The sequence below is a fragment of the Tetrao urogallus genome (genome assembly GCF_951394365.1).
Source record: "Tetrao urogallus genome assembly, chromosome: 20".
NCBI lineage: Eukaryota > Metazoa > Chordata > Aves > Galliformes > Phasianidae > Tetrao > Tetrao urogallus.
Window position 1 is genome coordinate 3,537,182 of NC_136833.1, and position 22,810 is coordinate 3,559,991.

Consider the following 22,810-nt stretch of genomic DNA (forward strand, 5'->3'; position numbering starts at 1 on the left):
CATGACTTCGTGCAGACGGGCGATGGCGTCAACGATGCCCCAGCCCTGAAGAAAGCCGAGATCGGCATCGCCATGGGGTCCGGCACGGCTGTTGCCAAGTCAGCTGCTGAGATGGTGCTCTCTGACGACAACTTCTCCACCATCGTGTCCGCCGTGGAGGAGGGCAGGGCCATCTACAACAACATGAAGCAGTTCATCCGCTATCTCATCTCCTCCAACGTCGGGGAGGTTGTGTGGTGAGAACCCTGTTGTGGGCAGCAGCTGTGGGGTGTCTTGGTACTGATATTTGTCACCAGCTCGTGTCACAGAATCGTAGAATGGTTGGGTTGGGAGGGATCTTAAAAGATGATCCAGTTTTAACCCACTGCTGTGGGCTGGTTGTCCCCCACCAGATCAGGCTGCCCATCCAACCTGGCCACGGGCATCTCCAGGGATGGGGCACCCACACTTTTCCGGGCAGCTGTGCCAGGGTCTCAGCATCCTCTGAGTAAAAAATTTCCTCCTAATGTCTGATTTAAACCTGTTCTCTTTTAATTTAAAGCCATTCCCCTCTTAGACCATGTAAAAAGTCATTTCCCTAAACTGAGTTTGGCGCACTAGAACCCAGTGTTCCTGCTCACTTTTCCCTTTTACAACACAGACACTTTCTAACTCAATACCTCTGGCTTTTCCCCCTGCAGCATCTTCCTGACAGCCATTCTGGGCCTGCCCGAAGCCCTCATCCCAGTGCAGCTGCTGTGGGTGAACCTGGTGACGGATGGGCTGCCAGCCACCGCGCTGGGATTCAACCCCCCTGATCTGGACATCATGGACAAGCTGCCGCGCAACCCCAAGGAGCCTCTTATCAGTGGATGGCTCTTCTTCCGTTACCTGGCCATTGGAGGTGAGCCCCGTGGTCTGGCACAAAGCTGGGCAGGGGGACCATGGCCGGGCTCCAGCTAAGGAGTCTTTCTTGGTCACAGTGTACGTGGGGCTGGCCACGGTGGGCGCAGCAACCTGGTGGTTCTTGTACGACACTGAAGGACCGCAGGTCTCCTTCCATCAGTTGGTGAGTTGAGGTCTTCCCCTCCCCCTTTTTGTTTGTGGTTGTGATGGTCACATGTTCCTGATGGGAAAGACATATTTACTGGTGGGTTCCTGTGCTGGCAGAGGAACTTCATGCGATGCACCGAAGACAACCCCATCTTTGAAGGAGTTGATTGTGAAATCTTCGAGTCTCGATACCCGACCACGATGGCTCTGTCTGTGCTGGTGACAATTGAAATGTGCAATGCCCTGAACAGGTGGGTGGCTGCAGGATTGCTCCACATGACCCATGTCTTGTAGGGTCTCTTTAGGCAACTCTTAGTGGGCTGAGGGCTTTGCTTTACCCAGCAGACCCACTCCAGTTGGGTGTCCAGATCCACATCATGGCAAAGCTTGAAGATGAACGGTCTGGAAGTGAAGAAGCTTGGGCACATGTGGGGACCAGGAGGCTTTTGGCATTCACGATGTCCCCTTGCTTTCCCAGTGTCTCTGAGAACCAGTCACTGCTGCGAATGCCCCCATGGCTCAACATCTGGCTGCTGGGGGCCATCGTCATGTCCATGGCTCTGCATTTCTTCATCCTCTACGTCAAGCCCATGCCTGTGAGTACCCTGTACCACCTCCGCATGCAGCTTGGGGGCCTCTCATGTGACTCTGGGGTACCATTTGTGTTTGGAGGTTCTGGGACAAATGTCCCCAAGTCCTGGGGCTCAAACTACTGTGGGGTCAGGAGTCACCCTGCTGCAGCAAGCATTTACCTAAGTCAGACACTGTCCTTATAGACAGCACAAAGCTGTGTGGCTGCCTCCAGGAGGTGATGCAGATCTTTTGGTGACATCACCTCCCTTTGTGGTACAAGACTGGGGATGTTTCAGTTGATACCTAAGGGTGTGTGACATAAAGTGGCTTGCTGTGCCCAGGAGGTGACACTGTCCCTCATTATGCCACTGAGTGTGTACATACAGTGCTAGGGCTCAAGTTGGGTATTAGGAAAAACTTCTCTGGAAGAGTGGTTGGGCACTGGCACAGGGAGTGGTGGTGTCACCACCCCCAAAGATGTTCAAGAACCACAGAGATGTGGCACTGAGGGATGTGGTCAGTGGGCAGTAGTGGTGGTGGGTGAACTAGTGGTGGTGGGTTGGACTAGATGAGATTAGAGGCCTTTTCCAGCCTTAATGATTCTATGATTCTAGCTTGTGCTTCACTTTTTCTTCTGAGGGAGAAGTGAGGTGCATCGCTTTTGATTCTTCTTGGAATGATGATAATCCTGGAAGAAATCCTGCCCTTTGAGCTGTTTGGATCTTCCCTCCTTGTACTTTGGACAATGTTTGCTCAATCTGTATCCTGCAACAGAAGCTAACCTCATCTCTGCAATAAAAAGAAATCCCATCTCCTTCCCAATTAACATATCAAACCCTTTTCTGCCTTGCAGCTCATCTTCCAAGTGACCCCGCTGAGCTGGCCGCAGTGGGTGGTTGTCCTGAAGATCTCCCTGCCAGTCATCCTACTCGATGAAGGACTCAAGTACCTTTCCCGTAACCACCTGGAGGGTGAGAATGGGCAGCACAGTGCTGGGCTGTGGGCCCCGTGGTGCTGTGCTCGGGTTGGTGATGGCTTGGGGCAATTCACATGGTGTCTGCACTGCATGTCCATCCACCTCTGCTTTCTCAGCTATGAAAAAGGGACTTTTTCTCCTACCCCTTCTTCCCCAGCTGCCACGCCAGGCAGAGTTGTTGATACTCAGTCTGCTGGAGATGCTCACTGCAGGCAGGAACAACAGATAAATCTGCCACATGTGTTTATCCAGCTCCTCTCCAACCTCTGGGAACTGGATTCCTTCCTTTAAAGCAAAAGGAATCAAAGATTGCTTTCCAACAGAAGTCCCTTTGATTTTTGCACCCCTCTGTGACTCTCCCTGTCTCATGTTTGCACCTCTGTTTTAAGACCTAGTAGGAGCTGTGCCTTACAAACTGGTTTTACTGGAGTTGCCATTGGCTGAACTCTACTCAGGGAGCCTGTTTACAGCAGGTCCGTGTTTCCCACGCGCTGTAAATCATGACGTGTGTTTAGACAGCCCTCTGAGTGGGTGATATCATCGTTTTCTTTCATTTCTTGAAAAAGACACTGCTGTGGGTGATATCTCAGTACTGAGTTAAACCTTCAGGGCCAGTTCTTGCATTTCAGAGCTAAAGGGAGGTCTGGCCAGGGGGAGGTTCGGAGCATCATGGTGGCCCAGTTTGGTTTCTCCCAGTGCAGTGTGAATGCAAAAAACCTGGAAATCTTGGATTGGAAATTATTGCAGGCAGAAATATCTGCAACTTGCAACCACCACCATCGTTGGGTCCCAGGGTGCTCCCACCAGCTTCCCTGATCACCAAGAGGTGGAGGTGCTCTTGTTTTTGCAGACCAGTTGGAAGTTGCTCCTGGTGTAATGCTATTTAATTGTTGCATCTCTTGTTGGACTGCTGGATGCCTTGCATCATCCCAGCACATCTCATCACATAGCAGCAATCTTCAGGCACAGCCACTGGGCTGGGATGTAGGAGAGCTGGTTGGGTTCTTGGCTCCCATGCATGGCCTTGGTCTTCGCTTCACCATCTGTGCTCTGGGGATGAGTGTTTCTGTCTCCCACACTTTGTGTTTTGCTATAACAACCCAGCTCCAAGTGAGGTTTCTGGAGGCGGTTTCTGGAAAGGGATGATCCTCTTTCAGTCTAACATGAGCTTGGAGCGTTCCCTGCTTCTGGTCCCCAGTGCCACGTCCCTCAAGTGCTGGATCCCCTGAGCCCCCCAGTCACGGTGCTGTGCATGCCCACCATTCACTCTGTGTTTTATCCAGTAAGGGATTCTGATGCAACTACTCGATCACAGCAAAATCACGCTTCAATCATCACATTTAAAAGAAATCATTAAAATCCTGCATCATCGTAATTCCTCTGGAGTTTGGCAAACAGCAACAATAACAACAAAAAGCCACTTATAAATGTGGTGTTGTGATTTTTTTTTTTTTTTTTTTTTTTTGCCAGGAATTCTCAGGACAGTAAGAAACACGTGGAGCGGGGAGCACCAATTGAAAACCTGCAGGACTCCAGAGAAAGGGTGGGCGTCCCCACGTGTCTCATCCCCACGTGGCCGTGCTTCTTCTGAAGCCTTGTTGAGTTCTATGGGGACCTACCCACACTGCATCCCAGCAAATTTGGCTAGGCAGGGCTTGGGGTTGGTCTGGAGCATGGGACCTGCAGCAGAGAGGCCAAAATCTAAGGGATGGCCAAGGGCACTGGGTTGACGGCTGCCAATGTTTAGCTGATGTTTTGCTGATTCAGGTTTTGCATGGAAATGTTTCTCCGTTGATCAGGCTGAGATAAATGGTGTTTCCATTACGCTGAGTTTTCCTCATCCCTGAGGCTGCAGAAAGCTGAGACTGGGGATTTTCACCCTGATCTCAGTATTCTGCGTTCCTCTCCCCACCCCACCGCTCTGTCAGGCGTACACTGAGTTTTCTGCTGTCTCCATTCTGGTTAAAAGCGTGAGTGGGAGCTGGCTTGGCATGAAATGACCTGCACATGTCCAGGCCAGGGGGTTGGAGGTGTTCTGCAGGGTCTCCTGGTCCTTCCCCATGTGCACACTGGATCACTGCAGGGGCTGACCGCCCTCAAGGATCTCTTCTACTAATATTACTTGCTGTCCTCTGTGCATTTTAGTATGCTGCATTTTGCAAACCCCTGGGTGTGCAGAAGGTCGATTTCCAGGCATCTGTGCTCAGATCTTGCAGAAGTCCTTTTTCACTGTGGATTTCAAAAGGCACAAAACTCAGACACGGGTCCAAACCCCAAAGCAAACCCATCTCAAGGGTCAGTGTTGCTACTGCAGGGTCCTCAGCTTGTCCAAGGCATTGAGCAGCATCTTCACCAGGACATTAGGGCTTCGCCATTCCCCATCCCAGCCTGAGTCAGAGCCCTCCCTCATCTGCAGGGACCAAAATCCTTGTGCTCGCTCACTGTAAAGAAACAACGTCCCCATCACATACCCACCTCTGTGGATGAGGGGGAGGGAGGATGTCCCTTTCTCTGGGGCTCTCAGCAGGGGATGTGTGACTGCCAGAAGCCCTGTACTGCAGCAGCTCACTGGGATCAGTGCTGGGCTGTGTCTCTGCTGCATCGTCACCCTTTATGGGAGCGCATTACAACTAAAGCCAAACACAAGGAGGCAGACCCCAAGCTGAGCTGTGTGTTTGGATACAGAATTACAGGAGTTTAAGGGCACTGTGAGTCCAGGTCCTACTGAACCTATGGCGTGTGCTGGGATTTTGCATTTTCAAGAGCTTCATTTGGGATTTATGGGCACAAGGCTGCAGTTAGATGCTTGCTGTCGGTGTACAACTGGGTCCCCATCCTGTCCCTAACCCTGCACCCACCTCTTGCACAGCTTCAGTGCAGAGCAGCTGGGGAAGGCTGCGCCTGATACAGAGCCACTCACTGCATGGAGTGCCCATGCAGTGCCAGGTGGATAGCAGTGAGGTTTAGCATCAAGTAGCTGAGGGATGCTGCTGTAGTAACAGCTTGTTTCATCTTGGTATATAAAGGGTCTTGCAAGCATTGCTAGAAGGAAATTTTGGCAGAAGTTGGGAAAAAGTTGGATTGTTTGCTATTTTTCTTCCTCCTTTCTGTTCTGTTGTTTGGTCCTTTCCATGGAAGAGGGCACTGTCCTCAGGCTGAGGCAGGACATGTGTTTGCAGCTGGGCTGTGACCATTCCAAAATCTGTTTTCTCCCATGGTTTTTGCAATGCGTTCAATGACTGGAGCCAGCCTGCTGCCATGCCTCTGTTTCCCAAGCAGGAAAATGGACTGAGCCTCACATTGCTGTGTGTGCTGGCACCTGTAGAGCCCAGGCTGAGAATTATAGAATGGTAGAGTTGGAAGAGACCTCAAAGATCATCCTCTTCCAACCCCCTGCCGTAGGCTGGCTGCCCACACCAGCTCAGGCTGCCCAGGGCCCCATCCATGGCCTTGAGCACCTCCAGGATGAGGTACCCACACTTCTCTGGGCAGCAGTGCCAGGGCCTCACCAACTTCTGAGTAAAGAATTTTCCCATACCATCTAACCTACATCTCCCTCTTCTAGTTTGAGGAGCGCTGTAGAAGTGCCATGGGTCACTTGGTCCTTGTGCTGGAAGTGCACGCGGATATCAAGACACAGCATGAGCAGCTCCCAAACCCCTACCAATGCTTTTTCTTCTTGTTTTCTTTTGTTTCAGGAGAAGAGGACAAGAAATGAATGACACGAAGGAGACGCTCCAGGCTAAAGGACCCCAAACGTGTAACTCGGACTGAGGGTTTGCATGCGTGCCCACCGTGAGCAGCCAGCAGGACATGCATGTGTCCCACTACCAGACAAATGCGGGTGAATCGTCGAAAAGAAAAAACCCTGATTTTGTTTTGTTTTGTTTCGTCGCTTTCCTCTTCCTGTACATAACAGTGCAATCGCTGGCCAGCTGGCGGAGGGCTTTGGGGATGGAGCTACAGGGCCACGGTGTGGTCGGAACGTGGTTCCTTGGGGATTTGTTCCTGCAGCATTGGAGGCCCTCTCACAAAGCTTTGTCCCAGCACAGTGAGCTGAGTCAGGGCAGGGAGCCATGGGGGGGTTGGGGTTTGAGGCATAAGATGGGGTCTGTGGGGTGCGGTGGTGCTGGGGACAGCATCAGGGTGAGGTGTCCTGGAGGACCGCTGGTGCCATGGTTGTGTGTGTGTGTGCAGCAGAAGCTGGAGGTCTCCCTGTGCTGCTGTCCTCTGGCCCTTCGCCTTCTCAGGTTCATTCCACACCAAATCGTGGCGTGGTTTTGTCCGTTCCCCTCTATCTGATGTCTTGTGAGCTCCTACCTGCACTGCTCAAGGTGCAGCCATCTCCTCTGGAGGTATTTGAAGCCAAGCGTGGGGACGAACAAGGCATCCTCGTGTCCCCACTTGCTCCTGGTCACGCTTCCTTTGCTCAGTTATTTTCAATTATTTCCCTGCCAGGAGCTGTGCATAGAGCGTAAGCCCTTAGGGGAACTGTGTGTTCGTGTCTTCTGCTGTGGGGAGCCCCACTGTCTTGCACAGCACATCCCTGACACCCACCATCAGGGAATGAATGTATGCTTGTACAGAAGGTCCCCCAGCAGCACCCCTTGGTGGGACACCAGCTTGGTTGTTTCCTCCAGGAGGATGGTGCAGGCTGCAGTGGGAGGTGGTGGATCAGGGCAGTTTTGGGATTCAGTCCATGGAGCTGCAGGGTGGGTCATCCATCCCAGCTCCCCACATGCTCCCTCCCGTTTTCCTTCCTTCTCCCCACAGTCCATCCTGGTGATGCTTAGCTACCCTCTACCTTTGCTTTCTCCTAAATCCCAGCCTGGAGGACCCAACAGCACTAGAGCCAGGCATTGTGATAGCATCTTGCTCTTTCACTTTTTTTGCCTCTTAAAAGCTTCCAGTGCTTTTCTTGTTCCTCTTTCCCACGGGCAGGATCACACCTTGCCCTGGGCACTACGAGCAGAAGCCATCCTTCTTTCTTTTCTCCATCACCAGCATTGACAAAGATGAGCAGAGCCCCCAGACCAATGGGAATGTACAGAATTGTTATACTACTGAGCTGATCTAATTGTACAGAAAACCTTGCATGAGATGTTGTTACTGTATTTAATATATAATGTATTCAAGGAATTTTAATATGGAGCTCTTTAGGAAGATCTTTATAGTTACTCTGTGGTTAGAAGAAGGTTGTTGCTGATTTTTTTAAAAATTATTATTATACTTTGTCTTGAAGAAGTTTTATTTTTCAAACATTATGTCTGAGTTCATTGGTGTTCCATGGGGACAACCAATTCCTCTTAAAGGGCAATTTTCCCCACAGATGAGACTCAGCCTGGTGCAGAGGAACAGGACATGCCCCAGGTACTGCTTCCACCTTCCACAGGGCTTCCATAGGGCTGCAGGTGTGGGTTTGCCCTTCACAAAAAGGGTGGATTTCTCCGTGGTTTGGTACAGATCATCCCCAGTTCTCTGTGCAGGGTGATACCCAGCAGGAATTTCATCCAGCACCCAATGTCGGCACAGTATTTTATCCAGCACCAGCTCAGGGACTTCTGAGGAGATGTTCTTCTGTTTCTCTGGGGCTGGAAGATAATTTGGGAGAGATCAGAGCTGATTCAGAGCATCCCAGCCCATCAGTAGGATCTGGTGAGGTTTTCAGCTTCCCAGTGCCTCTTCCTGGGACGTGTCAGTCCAACTGTCTGTCCCACCAAAGAGGACCTGCTCAGTCCATCTGCTCACCCTGAGCCTAATGGCTGCTGTGGGATTGTTCATTTGACCCGAGATGTGTGTGTGTGCAAAGGTCCCAGTAATGAGCACTGAGTGATGGGTAGGAATCTCTAATATGTATGGAGAATTAAAAGAAAAAAAATCTCAGAGAGATGAAATCATGGCACTTTAACTCTTCATTAAATTCCTGCTGGACCAGATGGCCTTTAAAGATCCCTTCCCATTTAAATGATTCTATATAATTCTATGATTCTGTGATTTATGCTTGGTCTCCTATGATGCCAGAGAGCTTGGGGTGGTGGTAGCAGACATCCTCTGTGCCCACCAGCAGAAGGCTGTTGGAACAGATGGCGTTTGGGTCATTTTATTGTTAACGTGATGCCAGGTTTCTTTCCCATTGACCTACACCATGCCACCATGGGCAGTGCTGTGCCATTGTGTTGCCATTTGGCTGCACTGTGAGTTACCAAATATGAGCTGTTGTGGGCAAGAATTCAGAACAGAGCCCCATCCAAAGGTTTGTTCTTCTGGCAGCAGCCAACTGCGTTTACCTTCTCCTTGTGAACTTCCAGACCCATCTCAGAAGTAGGTGATGAGTGCCGGAAACTCGGAGCAGGCATCCCATTTCCCCTTCTCACTGGTTGAACCACATCTCTCTTTTTCCCCTCGTCGTTTAATTTCTCCCCCCCTCTGGTTGGGTTTCACTCCATTCCAGAGGCTTTATAGATATTTTAGTGAAGTAGGAGAATATCCACAGACCAGATGCTTTTTCCTTTGTGCTTGGATGAGGATGAATGGCAGAACAGGGTTTTATTGTGTGCTGCTGTTTGTGCAAATGAGAGGTCCCAGAACCAAGAGCATCGCAGTGGGATTTACTGTGGTTTTGGTCCACACCGAGCATGACTCTGTCTCTCAGCCCAGATGCCAAAGGTGCACCCAGCCCTGGTCCTGCCCTCTCGGTGCCATTCAGCTTTGGGTAGGTGCGGGGCATGAAGTGAGCCTAAATCTGCATGGAGTGGCAGTGACAGGGGCTCAGGTTGGGCACATGAGGCCCAATGGAGGATGAGCACTGAGGCCATAGCATGCCTTCAGCCTGGGGATGTGCTTGTGGATTGATTCGGGATGCCCACACCGAATCCAGAATCTGAATTTGTGCTTCATAGCAAGAGATAAATCACTATATCTGGGGCGGGGGGAGGGTGTTACTCGAGGGGTAGAACTGAAAGAAATGAGGTTTCCTATTTTATTATATGAGAGATATTTTTCCACTCAATTATCGCTTCTGATGTCGCGTCCCAGTGCCCGCGGTGCAGCCACCAGGCTTGTCGCCGTCACATGCACGCCGACCACTCTGTTCACACAATATTGGGCTGATTTGTTTTATACTTAGGAAATTACCGAAATAAAAGCAATTTTACTGGAAAACTCTGGATCTTCTGTGTTTTTTGTGCTTTTTTTTTTTTTTTTTTTTTTTTTTTTGCCATTCTCCCCTGCCCTTGCCTGCCTGTGCAGGTTTGGGGTGCAGCTGGGAGCTCGTGGAGCTGCACGTAGTGTCTGAGGGCATTCTTCAGCCCTAAAAGGAGCTGTGCTCACCAGATTGGGATTTCTTGTGGGTTCTCAGGGCAGCCAAACTAGAAATGGAGCTGAGCTTGTCTCTGGCATCAGACGACAAAAGGCGAAGTGAAAGAAGTGTCACGATCCAACTTGGGAATTTTTAAAGTACCAGCTAATTTGCAACACAAATAACAGTGCTAATTTTGACTGCATCCAGAATAGTCCTCACCTTAACTCCCCCCGGCTGAGTAGGTTTGGATAAGCCTTGCAATGATCTCTGAAAGAAATAATTAATAAAGAAGGAATAATGAAAGCATTTGGCCTCTGCTAGGGAGTGGAACAGAACAGCTGGAGATGGAAACTCATGGCCCCAGATCACCCAAAGCTCTTCTCATGGTCATGTTTTGCATGGAAAATCCTGCCCCATTGTGCTTTGGACCAAATCAGAGTTCACAGTGAGTCCCTCCATGTGTTTCTGCTGTGATGGGGCCCCATGTGTCCCTTCCCGATGCAACAAGGTGGAGAAAGGAGCTGCAAAGCTGGTGGTGTCCTAAGGAAGGGCTAAGAGAGAGCCATGGAGCAGCCATGAAGGGTTTTGGAAGAGGAGAGTGGTTGGCATCATCCTGCCGAACGCACTGAATGCAGCCTGCCATAGGGCCACCTCCATGACAGCTGGACATCAAACCAACCCAACAGAGCTGCTCCTGGGAACACAGTGAGCACAAAATTCCCCCAATCCCTTCTTTATCACTGTGCCTTTCACCAGTGAAGCAGTGTGTGCCATTAGAACCCGACACCTAGAGCGTGTGCTAATCCTACAGTAACCAAAGGAGCCTCTGTACCCCATGGGAAGCCTTTGGCATAGGATGGATGCACCAAACCCATCGGTGCCCTCAGCATCCTGGTGTCACTCGCTTGTCTTGCAGCTGCCAAGCCCGCAACCAGGGATGCGAGTTGCCGTGGCAACCCAGGATGCAAACATCTCTGCCAAGCACTGAACACCACCAAAAACATCCGTCTGTCTGTCTGCACTGGGGCGTTGTGCAGAGCAGAGCCAGCGCTGCTGGGAAGGAACGAAGGGAGGTCAAGGACAAGTTAAAATTGGAAAGAAAGCTGAACATGCCGTTTCGTAGCCCTCGCTTGTACGTATCTGCCAGTTTTAGGTTTTTCTTTCCCTGCCCTTCCTATGGGAGGTGGAAGCATCTCCTCCAGCCAGCAGGAGCACAGGGCTCAGGACAACTAAAATTGCTGGTAGCGGCCACTGACACTCAGGGGCTCTGCCTGGTGACCTCAGCCAGCGCAGGTCTCCCTTGCACCCCGCTGTCATATTTCTGCCCCACTTGTCACTGTGTTTCGTTCCCTCCAGCCCCCAGATTTGCAGCGTGCTGCACATTTTTTGTGCTGAAATTCAGAGCTCCGTGCTGGAAGCTGCCAAGCATGAGTCTGGATTGTGTAATGAACTTCATCTATTATTATTTCCAGCACCCCCCACTAGAATATTTTGGAAAAGCAATGCTTGAGAGCCTGGAAAGCCTGGGTAGTGCCAACCCCAGCTTTTTGGGATGAGGGTATGTGTGGTGGCTTTCAAACCCACTCTGCGAACCCTTTGGTGGTCCAGGTTTCACTGTGAAGTGAGGATTCCCTCGTATTCCCAGATGTCCCTGTTAAGAATACTACATATATATATATTTTTTTCTCTGGATAGCCCTAAGTAGAGGCTGTGCAATGAGCAGGGCAGGAGGAGCAGTGCAGCCAGGATGCTCTTGGGTTGGTCCCAGCCCTTGGAGCTGATAAGAACAGTGGATGCAAGTGAGCCTGGTGCTGGGGGCTTGGCAGCGCCAGGCAGGGAGAGTAGCCCTAAGCCAGCATTTAGGCAACACTGTCCTAAGTGCTAACATTGGGGTGTTAATGCTTTGTTTGCCATTATGTGCTTTTTTATCTCCCAGAATGGAGCTGATGGACTCACTGTCCAGAGTTTTATGCTCTGTCCCCATTGTTTTTTTTTTATTATCTTTTTGTTAGCCCTTGCAGTTACATGTTCACCGGAGAACTTTAAGAGGGAAGCCCTAGTCCGGCACAGGGATCCCAGCACCTGCACAGCAGCATGGCTCCAGGAACCCAGTGAAGTTCTGCAGGCAACTACAGCCCAGGGGCAGGTATGTCCCATACAAACACCATTTAATTCATGGGCTCACGCACAGTGCGTCCCTACGTCCACCATCTGGCAAGCTGCAAGGTTATCTCCAGGGAGAAGCATCACTGCAAACAGTGCTGATGGCACGCAGATATGCCAACCAGCTGGCACCGCTCAGTGCCACCTCACATTGTTGTGGGAACAGGTAGCTTGGCAATGCCATCACTCACACTCCCTGCCATAAAGTCATTTAACAAGCATTCAGCCCAGGGAGATGTGAGCCCAGAGATGTGGGCCAGGTGCAGTAGGCGAGCTTTGGCTGCTGATCGGCCAACGGTTGGGTGCTGCAGGCATGGTGCTGGATGCTGCATGCCCACTGCAATGTGGCTCCAAGGGACATCGTGCCGGGTGGTGCCCATTATCTCCCGATGGAAACTATTTTGCTAAATCCATGTTATAACCATTTTATTGACTCCGAGTACCAAGGAGAAGGTTGGATGTGACTCTTTTACAAGTCATTTTGCTGTTAAATTTAGCTGTCCTATTTTCATTATCCCCATGGCTTTGGCAGGGGTGAAGTGCCTTCCCTAAAAGGCCTCGTTTCATACAGTAAGTTATTTGCTGCTCTCCTGACAGATATCTCAGCTTATAAGGTTTGCCTGCTCCGCTCTCGATAGCGGTATCGGCCTTCAATCTTATGTGATTAGCATCAGCTCTTTGCATTGCTTTTGGCTCTTTGTGTGGCTGCTTTCATGTCTCTTGGGGTCAGGATGTAGTCATGCCACCGAGCATCTGATCTTGGGCCCCGGGCTTTGTGGCTTTGGGTTTCTCCCATGCTCCCCATTTCCTGCGGTGTGCTTGGATTTGTTCTGCTCGCTTTGTGTTTGTGGGGTGGCAGCATGCGGAGCCAACAGGAGCGCAATGCCAAGCAAAGGGCAATCGGTGAGGCTAACAGGAATGTTCTGGAAGATTCAACCCATCAGGAGAAACTTCTCCGTGTTTTCAAAAGCGGTTCCCCAACACAGAGGAAGAGCAGAGCCACGTTCTTATCTTGGTGCCCCTCAGCTCTGTCCAGGAGCTGTTCCCTGTACTGGCAGGAGTGCAGCAGGGAGTACTGGCATTGCTGGGAGCTTTGGAGACACCCCAAAACCTTCCCCAGCTACTCCCCAGCAAAGCAAGCCCCACCCCAGGGAACAGCTGATAGGATGCAGTGCAGGTATGGGTTCCTGCAGCCAACACTTCTGTGCTTTGTCCATTGCAGCAGTGTCAGGCCCTGAATTTCAGCCCAGTACGTGGGATCCAGCCCCTGCCCATGATGGCCCCCGCCTGCATCATCCCTGCCTGCATCCCGCCAGCCCCGCTCCCAGCCGAACCTCTCAGGAAATGCTGGAGATGCCTCGCAGTGCTCGACTCAGCCCGTGCAAGTGCTGGGTTGCAGCCAATTCCCAGTGGGGCAGCTGAGCTGTGGAAGGAAGCCAGGCCGGGGTCCTGTGGCTGAGTGCCCAGTGCTGGGTTGGGGCTCCCGTGCCCCCATCTAGCATGGTGACATGGGGTCAGAGGTGGCCTTAGGGACATTGAGTGGGATACAGGTTAGGGAAAAGAGTGGGAGACCCACAGTCCAAATCCACCTCAGGGACCATCGGCACCAAACTCTGGGGTGCCTCTGATCCCGCTGTCCCCGAGCCCTCCCAGTCCCAGGGAGGGCTTCAGCACCCGTCCCACCCCCACACCATGTAGGGCACTGCTGCACCCAGCCCAGCACTTATAGGAAGAGGAAAACCCGTCTCTGTGCAGAGGAGGAAGCCTGACAGCCCGGCTGAGCACAGAGCACCACCGATAGCATTTTTTTTATCCTTATCATTCTATTTATTTTTACTTTAATCCCTCTGCAAACAGGGGAGTGACGGCAGGCACAGCCCAAGCCGCGTGGCGGTGGCAAGCATTGGGGCCAGCGGCACAGCCCCGGCGTGGCCATGGGGCAGCGATGCATGGACAAGCTGTCCTCATTCCTCTTCGAGTATGACACCCCCCGCATGGTGCTGGTGCGGAACAAGAAGGTGGGACTGACCTTCCGGCTGATCCAGCTCATCGTCCTGGCGTACATCATAGGGTGAGCTTGCTTTCCTAAATGAAAAGTAGGAATGGAGAGAGGAAGGAGGTTCCCATCACTCCCATATCCCAACGTGGGGGGGTATACGGTGACGGCATCGCATTCCCATGTCGTCGTCACTCCGTGGGGATGCTGTGGGGCTGCTCCCCACATCCTTCCCATCCCAGCGGTGCAGAGCCACGAGCCCTGCCCAGCCTCAGCGCCTGCTGAGCTGCCCTCTGCTCTGCTCCAGCTGCTGGCTGCCGGCCTGAGAATCTGTTGTTATTTTTATTTTCTTTCGTATGAAATGAGAAGCAGCTGGGGCCAGCGCGGTGATTTGTGAGCCCCAAGTGGCTGCAGACAGGACCATAAATTTCCCTGTGCCCTCCCTGGCTGCTGGAGGCCACACTCCAGGGCCCTGTTTTCCTTTGCTTGTAGGAGGCAGCCCCAAGAGCGGCTTAAAAACAGGGCACAGAAGAGGCAGGTGGGCTGGAATTATGTGGGGACACACATTCTCAGGTACCCTGGCCTGGTAAGGCTGGTCAGGGCTGCCTCCAACCATCAGGATCCTTTCTGCAATGGGGATTTGCCAGCACAAGACGCAATGTTACGGGACACAAGAGTTGGGAATGATGCAGGAATCACTGCTGTGCACTAATGGGCTGGAAAGCAGCATGTGTGAGAGTTTGTATAGACAGGGAGGCATGGCACAGTGGGAAAAGTAGAGTAAGAACTGGGGGAAAAGTGAGTATTTATTGCACATGGAGCTCAGAGCAAAACCAGAGTGCCCCGGGAGCAGCAGCACCCATCACAGCGTCTCCCCTCTGTCCCTGGAATTCGGGGGAGCACCCCAGAGCTGCCCTTTGTGGGGTGGAATCCCGATTCACTCCTGCCTGGCTCACCAGGACCTCAGCCCAAACTGCAGACAAATGGCGAACACACAGGGGCGGTTGCTTGCTGCAGGATTTCCTAAGGAACCGCAACTTAAGTAACCCAGCTAAAAGTGGGCTGGGCAGCAGGGAGAGAACAAAATGCCAACAGTGGGGGAAGTGATGCCCAGGGACAGAGGAGGATGCTGGCACGGTGCTGTTGCGATGCTATCAGCAGAGACGTGAGCACTGAGGAAGGTCCGGCATGTCCTGCAGCTCTGTGCTTGATGGCTCTTCCCCTTGCTTGAGGAGACACTGGGTCCCTCCAGCCCCTGTGTGCATGCAGGATGGAGGCAAATGTGGGGCTGCCCAGCTCCCAGCCCACAGCTAGGAGAAGATGCCCAATATAGATTGTACAACCCAGTACAGTTTAGGGTGAAAAAGGAGAGTTCTTCAGGAGCGCATGGATTTCTGCTTCCATCCTTGGGTGCTGCCCCCTTGTCTCAGGGCACACCGGAAAGCATCATCCCCACAGTGTCCCCAGAAGGGCCGGCAGCTGCAGGGCAGAGCACCAGGCGGGGACGAAAACCAGAGCGCTCCTTTTTTAGTGCCGGGAATGCTATCCAGAATGGTCGCCTGCCCATGTTTATAGTCTCCCCGAGTCAGAGCAAATCCACTGGCAGCTTGTTTATGCCCTGAGTTAAAAAGTGCCAGGAGCTGGCCCCCGCAACCAGCTGGGAGATGCAGGCATCCTGCAGCCTTTGCTACAATCCCACCATAGGCTTCTATCCCAGGTGCCTACAAATCCTGCTCCATCTACCTTTGTGTGCCTGCAACCACAAAACGCATCACACATCCCAAATTAAATGAGCCTGAGGCAAGGGTTGGGTCCTGCAGCTATAGCATATGCCTTGAGCACAGGGTGGGTGAGCTTCAGCAAGAGGAAATTCGGGAAATATCCCCCCCTGGTGATGGTACCTGGGCCACAGAGCTGTGCCTGTGGCATCTGCCCTCATCCCCCATGATGTCCCTCATCCTGTCCTGTCCCAGGGTGCCTCATGTGCCCACATTGCCATCCTCACCCAGTTGCTTTTCCCCATACAGGTGGGTTTTCCTCTATGAGAAGGGCTACCAGACACAGGACAGCATCGTCAGCTCTGTGTCAGTGAAACTCAAGGGCCTGACAATGACCAACGAGAGCACCTTGGGTCCACACATCTGGGATGTGGTGGATTATGTCTTCCCACCCCAGGTAAGGGGGCAGGAGGGGCTGGGGACTGCTGTCACCCCAACCAGGAATTTCCCTATGCACCATGTGGGCTTTCCATGGTGCAAAGCAGGAGGCTCCCACAATAACCCCCTGCCCACATAGCACACCTGGGAGCATCCCATGCCTGGGGCCCACCAGCACTGATGGGGCATGCTTGATGCCACCTAACCAAAGACCAAAGCTCCTACAATACCTCCACCTTTGGAAGAAAGGGTCCTGAACTATCTCTGGGGCTGGTGACACCATAGCACCTCAAGGAGAGCCCATATTTGAGGAGGAAGAAGCCACCAGCCCAGCCAGGCCCTGGTGGTTTTGGTGTCCCCTGTGCCAGCAGAATAGGTTCCTCTATAAAGGAACTGCCAACCGTGCCACTCATCAGCTCCTTGGCTGTGTCTCTGCAGGGGGACAGTTCTTTTGTGGTGATGACCAACTTCATTATCACCCCTGGACAGAAACAAGGAACCTGCCCTGAGGTAAACACACCTGCTTTCTTCAGTGGTCACAGCTTCTGTAACTTGGAGGGTTGTGGTGGTGGCACTGAGGAAGTAATTTTGACAGTGAGGAACTGGAAAAAAAAATACTCCTCTTTTCCCTGCTTATTTTGGATGCCCTCGGCTGGGAAGAGGCGTATGAATGAGTTCTGTCCCCAGAACGGGACAAACAGAAAGCACGGATATGAGGCTGGGATGCAATGCTCAGTGCCTTTCTCCAAACAGGCGCCAGACACTGGTCTCTGCAGCCAGGACAGCGACTGCAGTGAGGGGACATACAGCCGCCAGGGGCAAGGTACAGTCACCTGTGGATGCTGTGGTGCAGCATCCCGGGAAAGGGTCCCACTGGGGCTGGCCCTGCTTTCCTCTTCCAAGTGATGGCTGAGTTGCAAAAACCCTTCCTGACAAAACTAGTCAAGGCAATTGGATGTTTTCCAACTGATAGCTTTCAAAGCTATCAAACTGATAGCTTTCTAGCAGCTAATTGGCCACAATTAATTGTGCTTTTTGTAAAGAGGCCCAAAAGAACTGAGTGTGTGGTGCTCTGGACATCTCTGGAAGAGCTGGAACTCCAGCCAGACCCCACAGATCCCAGCATTAAGCTGAGTTCCCCGGTGTTCAGGGATGTGAGCAGCCATCTCTATCCCACAGGAATCATGACAGGCAAATGCGTTAATTTCAACACTTCAGTGAAGACCTGTGAAATCTTTGGCTGGTGCCCTGCTGAAGTGGACTACCCCATCCCCAAGTAAGCAGAGATGCTGCTGCCCTATTTCCCACCCTGCTGGGGTTGGCAGAGCAATCCTGGGCTCTGCGCATGGCCCCGTGGCCCCGCTCTGTTCTCTCTGCCCTCACAGCAACATCGTGCTCTGCCATGAGCTCCATCTCCCATCTCCATGGACCACCATGAAGCATCTCCCAGCACACACAGAGTGCTTTTCCCCCTTGCCGTGGACATGTGCCCACACTTGTGTTTTTCAGCCCTGCCCTGTTGCCAGAAGTAGAGAAGTTCACCATGTTCATCAAGAACAGCATCACCTTCCCCAAGTTCAAGGTGTCCAGGTAAGAGGTCTGTGAGAGGACTTCTGCTTGGCCGTGGCCCTAAGGGGGAAGCCCTGGATGCATCTGCCTTCACAGAGGATGGCATCCCCCACCAGCCTGCTCAGGATGGTCTGACTGCAACATCCATATAGATGAGCTGGTGGAGATGAACATTTCCCTTTCACATCTGTCTCAGCTTGGCTGGTGGCTGTAGGAAAGGGGTTGCTGAAACTAATCTCTTTCCCTTCCCTTCTTTCTCCCTGTTTTTCCCCATAAGAAAGCACTAAAACACTGCATGAGGCAGTGTGGTATGAACAGCCAGGATGAGCCTGCTGCCTCAAAAATGCAAAGCAGTAGGATGTGGGGTCAGACACACGCCAGCACACAGGGATTTGTGACGCCACCACTCACATATCTGATTTGGAGCAAATTAGGAGAAGTTATTTGTGCTGAGCACGGGAAATTTCTCGCTAAGCTGGTCATGTCCCCACTCTTCAGGGGCAGTGACTGGGGCTGTGTGAGCGGGACATGGCAGGGACAGCAGATTCTGGAAGGCGAGGGAAGCCACAGCCAGCTGGGGTCAGGAGGGGACTTCCTGTCTTTGATCACTGCCGCTAATTAAGAGCTGAGCAGAAGTGATGGGATGGGGATGACCAAAGCATGACGCTTGTGAAACCAGCTGGATTAGGAGGCTTCGTGGAAAGGCTATTTTGGGGAGAAAGGGCAGAGATGAGTGGCATGCAAGGCATCATCGTCCCTTCTAGAGGAGATGGCAGAGGATTGCTATGGATGCTGTGAGACATCTACGAGCTGGAGCAACATGTGGGGCCAGGCACCTCTGGAGCTCCATTGCCATTAAAACGATTCAATGATTCAGATCTTCAGACTCCCTTTTGATTTTCTGTCATTCGCAGGCGCAACTTAGTGGAGAGCGTCACCACGCAGTACCTGAAGAAATGCACGTACCACAAAGTCACCGACTCCTTGTGCCCTGTGTTCGACCTGGGATATGTCGTGAAGGAATCAGGTCAAAATTTCAGTATGCTGGCTGTGAAGGTAAGGAAGATTCTGCTGCTGTCCCCTGCAGCCATGGGGAGGGGATACCAGGGCTGGTGTCACTGGGACAAGGGATGCACTCTCCCCGGGCTGCAGAGAAGAGCCTGAATTAAATCCCTTATGGATGGTGAAGCTCTGTGGATGTAGCCTTTTTCTGATTTAAATTTAAATGTAAGCCATTAAAAGTAATGCTTTGATGCAGTGAGATTAAACCAGAGGAAAAGCTCATGGGAGAAATCAGGCAAGGACAGGCTGTTCCATAGGGGCCATAGAGCACTCTTTTGCAGAACTATTCATAGAATCAGCATCATTGGATGGCTTGGGTTGGAAGAGATTTCAAAGATCACCCAGTACCAACAACCTGCCGTGGGAGGGCTGCCAACCACTAAACCATTCCTTGGGCTCTGCATGATGATCAGGAACAAGAGGGTATGGACTTGGTCCTAAGTGCAGCCCCAGTGACCGCTCTCTTGGCTGCAGGGCGGTGTGGTGGGCATCACCATCGACTGGAACTGTGACCTCGACTGGCCTATCCGGTACTGCAAACCTATTTACCAGTTCCACGGCCTTTACAATGACGACAGCAACGTTTCACCAGGCTTCAATTTCAGGTGAGGGCACTCCTCCTACAGGCAGAAGCTGGAGGTGATGGTTTTGGGATCCCACAGCACCCAGTGATGGCAGAAGGGACTCAGGGGGTTATAAACACCCAAATGAACCATTAACACTCCCCATTTAATGGGACAGATATGCCAAATACTACAGAGAAGATGACATGGAAAAGAGGACACTGTACAAGGTGTTTGGGATCCGATTCGACATCCTGGTGAATGGCAAGGTAAGGGCTTTCCTCGTGGTGCTCCCACTGGCAGTATTTAAAGGGTGTCCCTTTTTAGTTACAAATATAGGAAGTGAAATAATTTCAATTTGTGTGCCTAAACCCAAGCCAATCATATTCTTTTTCTGACCAATATGCTAAAAACAGTCCTTACTCAGCTCTTGTTTCTCTGAGCAGTGGTGAGCTCTGCAGTTGGAACCCTACCTGGAGCAGTCACATCTTTTCCTTGTGAGTCCACTGTCACACAACACCACTTCTATCTCATTTTATGCAGGCAGGCAAATTTGACATCATCCCCACCATGACCACGATTGGCTCTGGGATTGGTATTTTTGGAGTGGTAAGTTTGGATGTTTCCAGCCTTCATATAGCTTCACTAGCCTTGCTGTGACTCTCAGGAAGGAGGTGACCCCATGCCCCCTGTTCCTGCTGTGGGGAGTGCCATCCTACAGAGCATCCTGGGATCCTGATCCTGATGCAAGACACAAAAACTTCTGCATAATCCTAAGGGTGTGTGTGCACTGCGTGTACCTAAATGGGAAGCACTTAACTTCTGATGGCTTAAGTTGCTCAGTATCAGATCCAGCACACTTCTGTTCTAAATGCTCTAACCCGGCTTTCAGGAAGCTGTGTGCTCTTCAGCACTTAGAAGCAGAAGGGACCCCAGTTCATAGGGCAAACTGGGTTGGAAGCATAGTGGGCAAGGTGAGCTGGAGGGCAGCCCCAACCCTGCCTATGATTTGCTTTAAGGCCTCTGTCCTCTGTGACCTGCTCCTGCTGCATTTTCTCCAAGGACGGGACTACTACAAGCAGAAGAAGTTCAAGTATGCAGAACAGGAGCCTGTGAGTACTGGCATGTTCCTCCCTTGGGCGGGCGAATGAAGGTGCGTGCATCCAGGAGCACCCAGGCACTGTCCTGAGAAGTGGGAACCCGGAGCCCCCATATTCTCTCCAAAACGTTCCCAAATCACTTTCTGAGAACATCCCCATAACCATGGAATGTTCCATGTCCTTTCATAGGATGTGAAAACAGATCCCCTCAAATTCATCTTACATGTTGGATGTTAGGAATGTTCCTTTGTGGGGGGCTCTGTAAAAGCATTACCATTTTCTCTTTTTTAACTCCTAGTCAAGGTCAACTAAGAAAGGGAAGAAGCTGGACAGTGCACAGTGAGAGGTGAGCAGGGTTTCCCCAGGTCGGGAGTGGTGGGTCTCAGGGGTAACCCTGGGAAGAAGCTGTGAGGACAGAACACCCAAACCCACTGTGCCCCTTTATCTGCAGCATCCACACTGCCTGATAGACCTGCACCCTCTTCCTTCTCCTCTTCCAAAATGCAGTCGTCATCCCCATCACCAGCTTCAAGGCAGCAGGAGCAGCGTCCGATGTCGACTCACGGGAATTCTGGGCACAGGGCTTGCTGGGATGCTGGAGCAGGTAGCACCTGCATGGGCCACTGGGGACCTGCTCTCACTAAGGCACCCACTGGACCTTCACCAGCCTTGTGTGGAGTGCTGGACCTGTGCTGAGGTGTCCTGCACTCCAAGCCCCTGCAGCCTTGAGCACATCCAGATTGAGGAGAGGGGGTGGAAGGAGAGCCAGTGAGAACCATGCTCAGCCCATCAGCATGGGAGAGAAAGAGTTATTTTGTAAGAATGTATTTTATTAAAAAATAATAATAAAAATAAACCTTTAGTTTTTCTACTACATCCTTTTGCAGTGCCCATGCTTGCTCTGGTGTACAGTGCTTCTTGGCACCAGGGAATTTGTGCACGCAGAGCAATGCTGCAAAGTGTGTCAGAGCACGGAGGCTCCGTGTTGGACTTGGTGCAGACTCCCCTGGGCTCTGCCCTCCCGTGCAGGGCCGCTGGGCCTCTGGCCGCAAGCATGGGTTGTTATCAGCCTTTTCACTGGGGTTTCCGTCTCAGACATGCTGGCTGGCTGGCAGTGAGCCATCAGGAGCTGCTGCCTGGTGCCAGCCCTGCTGCTGCCGCTGCCCTTCTCAGCTCCTTGCACCCAGCTGCAAAGCTGCCCTGAGCAACCCCTGTCCGCACTGCAGGATCAGCCAGCAATCCGGTGTGCAGCAGAGGGCTGCTGGGATGCTGAGCGATATGTCAGGGTGGGAGCAGGCACAGTGGCTCCTGTGGAACACAGAGGCCATTAAATTTGGCCGCGAGCTCAGCAAACTTAACATCTAGTTGTACATTCCCAGTAGGGAACTTATCTGCTCCGAGAAGAATGCCTTGGTTTCGAAGTTTTTTTTTTTTTTTTCTTTTTTTTCTTTTTTAAGATTACCCAGTTGGTTCCTTTTTTTGGTACTCTTTCTCCTGCTGCTGCCCTGTAAGAGAGGTGCCAGGTGCTTGAAGCAGTGGAGCAGAGATGAGGCTGAGTCCAGGGCTGTTAATCCTCCGTGCTGGCATCATGCAACATGCAGTGCAGCACAGCCCTCAGCACGCCACAGCCAGCAGAGGGGACTGGCAGACCGCAGCTCAGCAGCCGAAGATGAGAATCAGCAAAACAGGAGCACTCAGTTTAACCTCTGCACCCATTTACACGAGGTCAATCTGCAGGCAGCACTGCAAGTAGAGCAGGGAATTGTTTCTGCCTCCTTAATCTGTCAACCCACTTGTAATGTTAAACCTCAAATCTTTCCTTGGAATTATTAAACACAGAATAGGAAATTAGGAAAATGCTCTTTGTAAAAGATCCTATTCACAACCTCTGAGCAGGGATCCCTAATAGTCTCAGAACTGCTTTAAAAATCACAGGAGGGTTTATTTCTGTCTCCCTGCTCGCATTTTAAGATACACAGTCTTTGGGGATCCTCAGCTTTGCATTCACTTCCCAGTCACTCCTGCAGGACCACGTGGTGCAATTTTAATACCTTCAGCAACACAAGCTGCTTGTCCACACCCACTTGCTAATAGAAAAGTAACTCTTCAACAATTAAATGCTGTCTCCATCCCTTTCAGATGGAAAACACAAAAGAAAAAATATATTCTCTAGCTATTCTCTAATCATTACTAACAGGACCAACAAGCCCTTGTGCACGACACTGCCAGTATAGTGTAGCCAGGGCAGCACTCCTGCACCTATCATGGTTGTTCTGAGGGGAGTGAGCCAGGAGCGCAGTGCTGTCTCCATGCAAAAAGG

At 51.7% G+C, this 22,810-nt stretch overlaps 2 protein-coding genes across 2 annotated transcripts in view; both read left to right on the forward strand.

Moving 5' to 3' along the window:
* Positions 1 to 6,355, forward strand: part of ATP2A3 (ATPase sarcoplasmic/endoplasmic reticulum Ca2+ transporting 3) — a gene marked incomplete at both ends in the record, with an annotated part of 32,798 nt that extends 26,443 nt beyond the window's left edge. Inside the window, 8 exons of the mRNA XM_079545112.1 lie at positions 16 to 236; positions 681 to 883; positions 963 to 1,048; positions 1,150 to 1,283; positions 1,511 to 1,628; positions 2,459 to 2,576; positions 4,052 to 4,124; positions 6,280 to 6,355. Of these exons, the coding sequence (XP_079401238.1) occupies positions 16 to 236; positions 681 to 883; positions 963 to 1,048; positions 1,150 to 1,283; positions 1,511 to 1,628; positions 2,459 to 2,576; positions 4,052 to 4,124; positions 6,280 to 6,355 (1,029 nt within the window). The remainder of the gene's footprint in view (positions 1 to 15; positions 237 to 680; positions 884 to 962; positions 1,049 to 1,149; positions 1,284 to 1,510; positions 1,629 to 2,458; positions 2,577 to 4,051; positions 4,125 to 6,279) is intronic.
* Positions 6,356 to 13,978: 7,623 nt separating this feature from the next.
* Positions 13,979 to 20,833, forward strand: P2RX1 (purinergic receptor P2X 1; the record flags this gene model as incomplete). The annotated part of the gene is made up of 12 exons (XM_079545266.1): positions 13,979 to 14,115; positions 16,068 to 16,215; positions 16,635 to 16,706; positions 16,950 to 17,019; positions 17,376 to 17,472; positions 17,706 to 17,786; positions 18,680 to 18,821; positions 19,302 to 19,432; positions 19,569 to 19,659; positions 19,934 to 19,999; positions 20,410 to 20,502; positions 20,789 to 20,833. 12 exons carry the CDS (start codon positions 13,979 to 13,981, stop codon positions 20,831 to 20,833), a joined length of 1,173 nt encoding a protein of 390 aa, XP_079401392.1.
* Positions 20,834 to 22,810: the final 1,977 nt, after the last annotated feature.